The 12074-nt window shown below is 43.4% G+C and overlaps 1 protein-coding gene across 2 annotated transcripts in view; it reads right to left on the bottom strand.

The window, feature by feature from the left end:
- ASTN2 (astrotactin 2) overlaps positions 1 to 12074 on the bottom strand; it is a 320421-nt gene that overhangs the window by 188180 nt on the left and 120167 nt on the right. For both annotated transcript variants that reach the window (XM_042479280.1, XM_042479282.1), the window contains exon 4: positions 4765 to 4914. In XM_042479280.1, the coding sequence (XP_042335214.1) occupies positions 4765 to 4914 (150 nt within the window). The remainder of the gene's footprint in view (positions 1 to 4764; positions 4915 to 12074) is intronic.

Genomic DNA, 12074 nt, shown 5'->3' with positions numbered 1-12074 from the left:
GTTAAAAACATAGTGTTTTTGCTATTTGTGATTTTTGCACATTCACTGGGGTCCTGTGCACCTAACCCCAGTGAATATGTGGAGGGACGAGTGTATTTGCAAAAATTTAAGTTGGATGGCCTTGTATGTATATGGAAAGATGAAAAGCTTTAGTTTGAAAACTAAACGGTCAGCAGAGAATGTAGGCAGTTGTTTGCCAAAGAGAGAGAAAGACACACTCAGCACATACACACAACAACAACAACAACAACAACAACAACACAACCAACCTACTCTCCAAAACGAGAGCTTTTTTGTGTGAATTACAGCACAGCAGAGGCCTCCGAAATGCATTAAGCAAAGCCCTGAACGGTGGTAAATTATTCCCTTTGGCAGGATGATCTATTAATCACTTATTTATTTTAAAAGGGAAAGGAGCTCATTTAACCTTTTTTATTTACCTTTGGCAGTCAAGATAAACACTATATTTCAGCATGGGCTCTTCTCCACCTAACAGCTTTATTCTGCTGGGGCTGGAATCCACCATCTACTTTTAAACAGGGAATCCCTTTGCTGTTTCCCTCCAGCTTCCTTTACCAGTATTTGCGGTTGTGCAAAACAATCCTAAAGCACACGCAGCATTTCTTGAATCCTGGCATCCTGAGATGGTGGTTTAAGTTCCTTGCCCTTGGAGCATGCACACTTAAAGCCTTGCTCCAAAAATATTTCGCATTAAAGGTTAAGGGATTTATTGCAATCCTTTAGACCAATGCTACTCAATGCGGTGGTCCATAGACCAATGCTAGTCCACAAACCATCATTTATTTGCAAGACCCTGGTCAGTTTCTGGGAATTAAAAGAACAATTATAACCATGCAAATCACTTCCTCTCAACCAAGGGCTAACGGTATATATATCCCATTCACTTCCATGACAGCATTCTCTGAAGATGCCAGCCACAGAGGCTGGCGAAACGTCAGGAATAAACTCTTCTAGAACATGGTCACAGAGCCCCAAAAACCCACAAAAAGCTATGGATCCTGGCTGTAAAAGCCTTCAACTTCGCAATTATAACCAATGCACAAAAATGTGGTATTAGTCCTTGCTGCTGCTGCTGTTGTTGTTGTTGTTGTTGTTGTTGTTGTTGTTGTTGTGTGCCTTCAAGACATATCTTGCCATGGCAAACCTCCTCTGAAGAAATGTGCCCAAGAAAACCCCATGACAGGTTCGTCTTAGGGTTGGCATAAGTCAGAAATGACTTGAAGGTGCACCATCACCACAAATTGCTTTGTTAGGGATAAGATTCAGAAAGAGGCTCATTGTCTGCAAAAATGGCACTATTAAAAACGACCATGCGTGCCTGTGTTAAAAGACAGACTGTCACTTACCTAGGAACAGCGATGGATGCAAACCCCGCTTGGTGCAACTGTCATGCAGCTGTTAGGATAAAATAAATGCATCCCAAATGGACCATTTCATTTAGGAAGAGAGGGGAAGGGGGGGAAGGAAGAGAGAGCAGGGGATTGTGAAGGATTAATGAGGCGAAAGGTTTGTGTTTTCAATTGGGACGGAAAATGCAAACATACTAAGTTGTGATATCATCATTTAACCTTAATGTTCAATGGAGTTCCAGTCACTAGCACACCAGAGGGGCAATTAACCATGAGCCGTGAAAATGGGAACTTTCCAAATGGGAGAACGAAGGCCAGAAAATGCGCAGAGGAGGAAAAGTGGAAATGCAAAAAAGCGTTCAAGGGGTTTAAAAGCAAAGCAATGATTCTGAATGACTGGCTAACATGGGAGAATGCAATGCAGGTGTGCCTTGTAGCAGCACAAAGAGCAAGGGATTTGCTGTGGTTGCAAAAAGAAGACATCTCAAAAAGAGTTGTCCCAAGGAAAGGAGGTTATGTGGGTTGCATAGCATGGAGCCATGGCAAATAAAGAGGCGTCAAACTCCATTCATTCTGCAGTGCAGAGGCAGCCACAGCTGCGATAAGGGAAAATGAGAGGAGTAATTCGTCCACATCTGGCCAGTCCATCTTTCTCTTGCAGGATTTGTTCCAAGATGACACCTTTCCATACATGCGCACACACAAAGGCGAACCACAAAAACTCTCTCTTTGAGTGTGTCAGAACCACAAAATAAGCCAAACCATCTAAAGGCGTTGAAGAGAAGAAACGTTTCCTTCTCGCTAAGTGAATAATTTATGGCCCGAGCCATTGTCATCATAATAATGGTAATAAAATAAGTTTCTCCAGGCCTGTAGTACAGAAAAATAACACAGAGAGAACGAAAGAGGGAGGGGAAAAAGTGATTGTGTCTCGGGCTCATAAATAAATGAAAAACAAATGGGGGGAAAGGCAGTGAGCAGAGAAGGGATCGAAAGGTTTCTCTTTCCTCCAGCTTCCTATCACCGTTGCAGAAAAATATGACTCCAGCCACGCCAGGCGCAAGCAAAGAGTGTGCGCATGTCTGCATACCCAGAGAGAAGGGGGGAAATAGTTTAGCACACCGGTTTTCCCATCCCCATCAGGCAGTGTGCCTAAAAATACATCTAACATTTATGGAAACATTGTAGAAGCTTAGACTTGGATGGTGCTGTAAAGGTTATCCATTGCTTTCCAACCTTTAGTCTCCCAGATCTTTTGAAATTCAGCTCCTATAATTGTTGACTCTTGACCAAGTTGGCTAGGGCTTCTGGCATCTGAAGTCCAAAACAAATGGAGGAGCAAAGGTTAGAAGGGTCTATAAATGCTATCTAGTCCAGTGGTTCTCAACTCTTGGTCCTCCAGATGTTTGGAACTTCAGCTCCCATAATTGTTGACTGTTGGCCAAGTCCCTATCTCAAAAACATGTTTTTTCACAGTGTCAGCCAATATTCCTGGCAGAGGAACAAGTCCAGAAGAAGCTGAACTGGGGTTGGCAGTTTTGTGGGATATTTAGCCTTCTCTGTCGGAAACCTCTGGTGCCACCACAAACTACAAATCTCATGGCTCCATAGCAGTTAAAACAGTGTCAAACTGGATTATCTGTGTAGTGCAGATGCAGCCTAAAACACCTCCCTATGTTAAGCTGGATTTTGTACTGCAATGTTCACAAAACTGACTTGGGGCGTGCGGATAGCTGTAGTCAGGGCCTGAAAAAGTTACTTAAGGTGCTACAACTCCCACAATCCCCAGCCAGAATGGCCAAGTTTGCTAAGAGAAAGCTCTCAGTTTGTTATTAGGTTTCCATGCTTCAGTTTGTTGTTGCTTTTTATGCTTTTCTCTCTCTATCCTTGTGCTTTGATGTGGATTTCACGTTTTATCCCCGCCAGCATTTTGTTGGTTATATACATTTGTTTTTGTTTCTTTAATTGATGTATAAGCTACTTTGAAGGTTCATAGTTTGGGGACAGAAGAAAGAGAGTGTTCCCTTTATGCTCAATAAACAAGCATGGTACTTATATTATTTACTTTCCCCCCAAAAGTAAGAAGGGATGAGACAAATGCCTACTTTTGAAGAACACCTTCTAAATTACCTGGGACATAATCCAAGCTAAAATGAGGACAGAAAATAGAAATCGAAGGGCGAGGGACATAGAAAGCCAGCTGCTTCTGCCACAGTTCCTCACTAGTTGAAAACTGAAGGCCCCCAAAGTTGGGCTCATTTTGCCGGAGAAGTTAAAGAGGTGACATTATTAGAAGCTGGGAGTCAAACTGCATTTAGTCGTGGGATGTCTCCTGGCTGACTGGGCAGCTTTTGAACCTTGACAACATTGATGGCGCCCTGATTGATAACATTGACAGCCCTGATTGATAACAAGATGGGAACAGCCCCAGGCAAGAAGCTTTGGGTGAATCTGTCATTTTCTATTTTACTAATGAGGCAGAGATGCTCAGTTTCACCTTCACATTGGGAGAGATGGGATGCGGACATAAGTGCACAATGAAAGCTATGTTCTTGTATCTCATCGGGGTCAGCCATGAAACCCACTGGCTGACCCTGGGCAAGTCACACTCTCTCAGCCTCAGGGGATGCTATTGGGAAACCCCCTCTGAACAAACCTTGCCAAAAAAAACCCTGTGATAGGTTTACCATCGGGTCACCAGATATCGGAAAGGACTTGAAGGCACACAACAACAGTTAAGATTGCAGCCTCCCTTCTGCAAATGAGGGAGAAATATGATGTGCAGCTGTTCAGCAATGAGGTATAAGTGTTCCTCCAGATCATGCTAGACTACATCTCTTACCATCCTCTCAACATTGCCTGGGGATAATGGGAACTGAAATCTAACACATGGAATACAACCAGTCTGCCAAGTGTGTACATGTTCAAAAAGGCTTAATCTCCCTTATCTGAAACGCCTGGAACCAGAAGTGTTTGGGATTTGGGATTTTTTTCTCCAGGTGTTTTGAATATTCCAATATATATAATGTGATGTCTTGAGTCGAAACACAAAATGCATTTATGTTTCATATGTTTTATACACATCACCCAAAACTTTGCACAATGTTTTTAATAATGTGCATGAGACAAAGTTTATGCGTACTGATCCATCAGAAAGCAAAGGTGTCACTATCTTAGCCACCTATGACAAAAGTTTTGGTTTTGGAATATTTCGGATTTCAGAGTTCTGGATGAAGGAGACGCAATCTGAACCAAGTTACAATAAAGCATTTTCCAGCTTGTACCAGTGGATAGAGAAACAGAAGGAGGGTTGTAGCAACTCATGGTCCAAGTACCCACCACCACAATCTAGTGAAATGGATGTAGAAAGGAAATATTCCCATGGATGAAATACCTCGGGGTCGGTTCCTCCGTTTTCGTCGCCCAACAGAGGAACTGCGTAAGGCTGGCTGCAACTGGCCGATCTCGATGGGCGTATTGGTCCGAAAACTCTCCTTGAACTTCTGCATCAGGGACTCCACTGTTTCTTGGGTCATTTCTGCAGCTATAAGGTACAAGTCAATGGGGAAGATGGATATTAAATCATATGGAGACAACACATTAGCCATTCATTCCTAAAAACACTCACAAAACACCATTCAGAATTATCAGGAGCTGAAGAGAGACTATAAATACAAAGAAACCTAAACAGGGCCTTTCTGGTCAAGCTGCAAGAAAGTGGCTTGCAGGGATCCCAACGTTGCTATATCACAACAACTAATAGTGCTAGTCTTGACCATTAACCCCGCCATAAAAATGTACAGATGTTCACCAGTGGGAGAGGTACAAAGTCTATATTATACAAATATGCATTTATAGACAACATCATAGAAACTGAGTAGCCTTTCCTGTATGTGAGTATGTTCCTTCAAGCTGCCTGTTGACTTAGGCCAGCCCCATGATTTTTATATGGTTTGTGAAGGTGAAGGTTTTCATGCTCAGCATCCATGGTTTTTTGATCTCTGGCTGGCATCTTCAGGGATGCTGGTGAAACGTCAGGAAGAAACCCTTCTAGAACATGGCCACGTAGCCCCCAAAACCCACAAACCCCAGGCGTCTAAATCGGAAGAGCAGGAGCAGATGCAAAGCTAGGACACAGTCTCCTTGAACCTTTCTTCCAAAGGAAGTGCCTTGCTGCTCTGCAGCACAGAACCCCTTGTAATTTAAATTACTTTCTCTATCAAACTTTGTCCTGGCATGAAAGAAGCCTTGTTCCAGCAATGACCTGGAGCTTGCCTACCGTGCCTAATTCCTCTGACCTACACAGCGCTTCTCCATTGTGGGCATTTGTTCTGTCAGGGAGTGGATGGGCTCAACTCATTCAAGGCAGCGCCTGGAGCGAAGAGGCCAAGAAGGCCTTGGGGTGGATTAAAAAACCAAGGCATTAACCCTGCTGGCCTGCTTTGCTCCAGAGACGCATTAGATATGAATTGCACTTGGAGGTATTTGGACACCTGGCGGGCTCAATGCCTGCAAAGACTGCATCCTACCGTTTGTAATTCTCATTCCAGCATGAAGCTGAGTCTGTTTTAGCAGGGAGCATTGGGGTGGCTGAGCAGAATGGCAAATGTGTAAACTTGAAGCAAAGCTTCCCGCTGGAATGGGCAGAGAAGAATGCTTTTGCAATACAGGGCAGCAGGGAAGAATTCTTTGCAATACAAAAAGAAATGCTATCCTGAATATTGGTTTGAGTCCTTTTTCTTTCTGGCACAAAAGGTGAGACTCCCCAGGTATGAAAACAGTATGAGAAGCCCCCCATCTTCTATAGCGACTGTGGGAAAGGTAGTAAAAAGGTTGTGGAATGGAGGGAAGAAAAATAAAGCCCTGGAAGGAAGGGAGGAAATGAGAAAGAAAAAGGCAGAGCAGCGCCTCATTTGGCAGGCTTTTGATGCCATGGCAATCCAGCTCTGTAATTTCATATGCAGGCCATGGATAGCAGGAGCTAAGAGATGTCTCTAATAGCATCAGGTTACTGGACATGCTGCCGATTTGCTGTGCCTTTGAAGGGGACCACTGGCGCTGGAGATAATGAGCCTGAATTTCCCAAGCAGTCATTTTTTGTAGAGGAGCACGGGACTCATCCAAGGCTTATCAGCAGAGACAGACCTAGCACCAGGAGGGAATGATGTGCAGCCGGTGAGCAATGGCTTCGAGAGCAGGAGGTGCAATTGTCAACAGCAGACACCCTCCCCGTCTCACATTTTTACTACCCAGGAAAACTGGTTTGGCTTTGTTTGTTTGGGGCTTTTCCATAGCCCATCTAACTTCAAACAAATGGGGAAATAACAGTGTGGTTATTTGGAGATCAGGGTTCAGTTCCTCGCTCAATTGTGGAAGCTCATTGGGTGAGCCTGGGCAAGTCACACTATCTCAGCCTCAGAAAATGGCAACGGCAAACCCACTCTGAAGACACTTGCCAAGAAAATCCTGACATAGGTTCACCTGAGGGTCTCCTTAAGTTGGAAATGACTTGAAGGCACACAACAACAACAAATAGAGGGGGGGGGGAGGAAGAGAGCACACCACAGCAGCACTATGAATTCCCATGCAGAAAAGCAATCTTGCAGAATACATTTCAATGACTGGGTGCCATTGTGCAATGCACAATATACAGTGTACAACTACAATGCAATGTATAGGATGTACAACTGCAGTGCCTAATCACGATGCAAGGTATTGGATGTACAAACACAATGGCAAATATAGGATGTACAACTGCAATGCCTAATCACGATGCAAGGTATAGGATGTACAACCACAATGGAAAGTATAGGATGGACAATGCATACACGACTGAAAGTATGGGATGCACAATCTCAGTGTGTGCTCACAATGCAAGGCATAGGGTGTGCAACCACAATGGAAAGCAGAGGATGCAAAACCAAAATGCAAAGTATAGCATGCACAACTGCAAGGCACAACTTGTAAAGATAATGCACAGGTGAACATGCTATCTGCCTGCACCACTCTGCTTCCATTGCTATCATCCGTTGTGCACTGGTGACTTTTTGGCCCTGCATACATTGCTGTGACTTGTGTGCACATTTGCCCCAAGCCACAAGCTGTCAAATCCACTCCCCATCTATGCTAAATACCCAAGTTAGTTAAGAGCTCTTTGGGAACGTGGAGCCCTGGAACCGTAATTGGTATCCGCCCCAATTATAAAAATGACAAAGTCAAAAAACGTACTGAGGACAGAGGTGGACAGTGGACTCTTTTAACAATGGACTCCTTGAACAGTTGATTTGCATGGAAGAAGTCAATTAATGGCCCTGGCAGCCATCTGGAATAACCTCTGCGAAGTCCCTGCCCTCTCTAAAGAAGCTATTTAAAGCCTGAAGGCAATTCAAGTGGAGACCTTGTTCTTTTGCAGTCCATCTTCTGACCTCCTAGAAGAAGCCCAGGCAGAACGCCTCGCTCTATGAGCCGGAAGGAGTGACAGTTCCAGGCCATAAAGATTTCTTTTAAAAATGCCAGTTGTATAAATTAGTCCAGAAAGCTTGCAGGCACAGATCACACGGTTGCAGCCAAAGTGGGTTGAATACATTATCGCCTTCCCATATTCACCCAGAGGCTAACTGCTACACTGGGCACCTTGGAGGGCAGCCCTACATAAATTGCATTACAGCAGTCAATTCCAGGGGTTACGAGAGCACGGATTAAGCATGGAAGATGCTTCACAAAGTCTCAGGTGGAGCCTGCATGCCAAATACAGAAGGCCAAAGGTGTCCCTGAATACTGCCAGCCCCTGTTTGTTCATTTGCTTGGATAGATGGCTGGACAAATACCATTTGTACACCAGAAAAAGATTCCCAGAGTGGTTCCAAGGCAAGTAGCCTGAAAGCTCTTACTCTCAGATTTATAATCTGAATTTATGATAAGGGACCGAAGTGGAGAAGGGAAGAAATAAAAGCCCAACACTTGCAATGGCCAGCTGGATGGAAGCCATCTAGGCAATGTGAAGTTGAAGGGTTTCATGGCCAGCATCCATAGTATTTTGTTGGTTTTTTGGGCTCTGTGGCCATGTTCTAGAAGAGTTTATTCCTGACATTTTGGCAGCATCTTCAGCTGAAAATGCTCACACACCAACAAAAAGCTACGATCTAGGCATTGAAAATAGTGCTGCCAAATGACAACTGAGGATCCCTACTGCTTCTACACTTCTTATTGTGTCTCAGAAGCCAGAAGGTAAAATGTCATCCCATATCATTCCACAGGCAAAGAAGTGATCCTTTTGGCATGCCTTCCTATAATGTGTAAGGCCCAAACCTATGAGTATCTTTGTCCTATTGTCCATTCATTGCGCAACTCAGGTGAGCAATTTGTGCAGCATTTGTGGAAAGTTGGACGCAGCCACAGAGTCTGGAAATGAGAGAGGTGTGCACATGGCTGCTGTTCTCCTACCTCCATGGTCAGATTAATAGTGTTTAGGAGCCACACAGACTCTGTGAGCATCAGAGAGCTCTCAGTCTATCCAGATACGGCAGCAGCAGATGTCCAGAACAATTGTTCTCCTGGGGTTTCTTGAGGAGTGGCTGAAACCCAACCAGAAGAACCGTCCTCCAAACACAACCATCTCAAGGTAGGAGACCTTGCTATTAGAAGGGGCTAAACGTTTGGTTCTCCCTACATTTTGGAATCTTATTCCCACAAACCCCAACTTGCATCTGTCAGGGGTGCTTCAATTATGTATTCCTGTATTGATTTTGGGCATTGAAGTCCTTGATAGCCCTTGAGATCTCTTCCTACTCCTTGATTCCATGATCCTATAGCTCAGTGATAAAGGATAACAGCCTGAAACATCTTTGAAGGCCAAGAGATCTACACACCTCCTCCACCAGCACCAACCCATTCTGCAACCATCCCAATGTCTGGCATGGGTAAACCTTGGTCCCTTCAGTGAGATGCATGCAGAAATATTGCCACTTCAACCATGTTTCCCATGCATTTCTACGGCTACACAGATGCCTTCTCAAGACTAGATGGAACCACAAACTGGACCAAAGCATCAAAGAAACCATCATCCCTCTCTCAAAGCCTGACCCTCCTCCATGTCCTGCTGAAGAAAAGAACAGGTAGATTTCCAAGACAATGCCATTGTAATATTGTCAGATGCACATAAAGCAGAAAAGCAATAATAACCCAAAAATGCAATAAAATAACCAAACTCAATTGTGTATCGTAGCAACCTGCTAGATAGTGATAGCTTTGGGAAGTGATTTTGGTCTCCAGTCAGTTCTTAGAGAAGCCAATTGGATTGGATTATAAACAAGGCAGGATAATGTTCTCTCTGGGGACCTTCTTTCCTTTTCTTTCCCCGGCTGATCCAGCCGACCGATTTAAAACAAGCTCCAAGAAAAAGGAAAGAGGTGGGGGAGATCTCTATGCAAATAGTGGGTCGTTGGCATTATTACAAAGACCACAGCTCCTTCTTCAAACTCTCTCTTACATCTCTAGGTATAAAAAAAACACCGATCAAACCAGCGAGTGGCTTTCATGGTAGAAGTGTATGCTTTGCCTCTCCATATGCAATATAGTTATATATACATATAATTGTGCCTTCCTTGGGGAGGGGGAAAGTAAGTAAGGGCAGAGTGATGCTTTGTCAGTGATACAGTTCCCCTCTGAGGCAAACTGAACAAATGTACTTTTTCTCCTTCATATATTCATGAGATGCCTTCCCTTCCCCGAACGCTTATCCTTTCGCTTGTTCCAGGCACTGTGCCAGCGACCGTCCTTATCTAACTCTAGGCAGAAGAGGAAAAAACCTTGATATGATCACAAGTGCCCCCCAAAATATAATTTAGCAAATGTGGGAAGAGGGGGTTCTTCCCATTTTTAATAATCATATGAGGTTTGGGCAAGACACAGGAACACCCATGCCAATCTTTGATATAAAAAGGGCTCGGATGTTAGGGTCGCCAGAAGTCGGAAACGATTAGAAGGCATGCAACACACACACATGCTGTGATGTATACCCAAACTACAGCGGATGAACAAGGAACGTCTCCCATGGACAATCCAAAAAGCAAGTTCGCATTAAGCTAAGGTGGGAAACAAGTAACCGTTCAGCTCTGCAGATGTCAGATTGGTACTCCCATCATCCCCCACCATTGGTGATGCTAGCTAGGATTTGAGGTAGTTCAGTAACATCTGGAGAGATACATGTACTGCCCAACCCAGGCATACAAGGGGGAAAAACTCTGCCACGTCTTCAAATAAACTCTATAAACACTGAGTTGAAGGCTTTCGTGGACGGCATCCATAGTTCTTTGTGGGTTTTTCACACTGTGCGGCAATGTTCTAGAAGAGTTTATTCCTGATGTTTCACCAGTATCTGTGGGTGGCATCTTCAGAGAATGCTGGCATGGAAGAGAGTGTGGTGTGTGTGTGTGTGTGTGTGTGTGTGTGTGTGTATACTCTGTGTGTGTGTGTGTGTGTGTGTGTGTGTGTGTGTGTGTATGTATATATATATATATATATATATATATATGCTTTTGACCCTGGGTATATATATCCCACACAGTATACTGTATATATACCCCACTCTCTTCCATGCCAGCATTCTCTGAAGATGCCAAAGCCACAGATGCTGGTGAAACGTCAGGAATAAACTCTTCTAGAACATGGCCACATAGCCTGAAAAACCCACAAAAAACCCTATTAAAATCTATAAACACTCATTGTTTGGATAGAGGAAATCTTTATTTACTTATGATAGCAATAATAATAATAATAATAATAATAATAATAATAATAATAATAATAATAATACTTTTTAAAATTAAATTAAATTAAACAGACAAACACACTTATGTATAAGCAGAATATCTTCAAAAACAATAAAACTCAGGGACACTAACAAGTTAGAGCCCCCAACAACACCAAACAACTGACAATGGCTTTAAGTTTATTGGTAGTTGACTCATTTTATTGCGATTGTACACTTATATAGTGGATATTGTTAGCCCAGTATCCACTGCCGGTTGCTTCTTTGGAATCACTTTCTTTTATAGTGCAAGAAATGCCATTCAGACACAAATCCTTCGATTAACATAGGTTCAACCAAAACAACTTCCTTTAAGAGGCCACTTCTCAAAGGATGATTATTCTTGAAGCTAGTGGCCATAACAGCTGAACCACACTTTTCCTAGTTAATTTTCTGATTTAGTCCTCTATTGGTGCTGCCCTCCACATTAATGCAAAAAGGAAACAAACATAAAAACCTGGTTTGAACAAAAAAGAAATGGTTTTAAATTATTTTTTCCTCCAACTCTGTTTAATTTAAAGTACAGTTTGACAGCAGGAGGGATACATGATCTGGAGCAGAGGCGGCTAGAGGTTTCCATGTCAGAAGAATAATGTGATTTTCCTTGCTGTTTTCTCCTGGGCATTAAAAGAACTCTCTAAGATGTCTAAGGTGTTGGACTCTGGAAACAAGGGTTCAATTCCCCGCTCAGCATTGAAACCCACTGGGTGATCTTAGGTAAGTTATATGCTCTCAGCCTCAGAGGAAGGCGATGGCAAATCTCCTCAGGACAAGAAAACCCCATGATAGCTTCTCCTTAAAGGTAAAGGTAGTCCCTTGACATGAATATCTAGTTGCAACCAATTGTAAGGAGTGGTGCTCATCTCTGTTTCCAAGCCAAAGAGCCAGCATTGTAC

This window comes from Sceloporus undulatus, chromosome 7 (assembly GCF_019175285.1).
Source record: "Sceloporus undulatus isolate JIND9_A2432 ecotype Alabama chromosome 7, SceUnd_v1.1, whole genome shotgun sequence".
In the NCBI taxonomy this organism is placed as follows: Eukaryota; Metazoa; Chordata; class Lepidosauria; order Squamata; family Phrynosomatidae; genus Sceloporus; species Sceloporus undulatus.
This window is presented reverse-complemented; position numbering and strand designations above follow the sequence as displayed.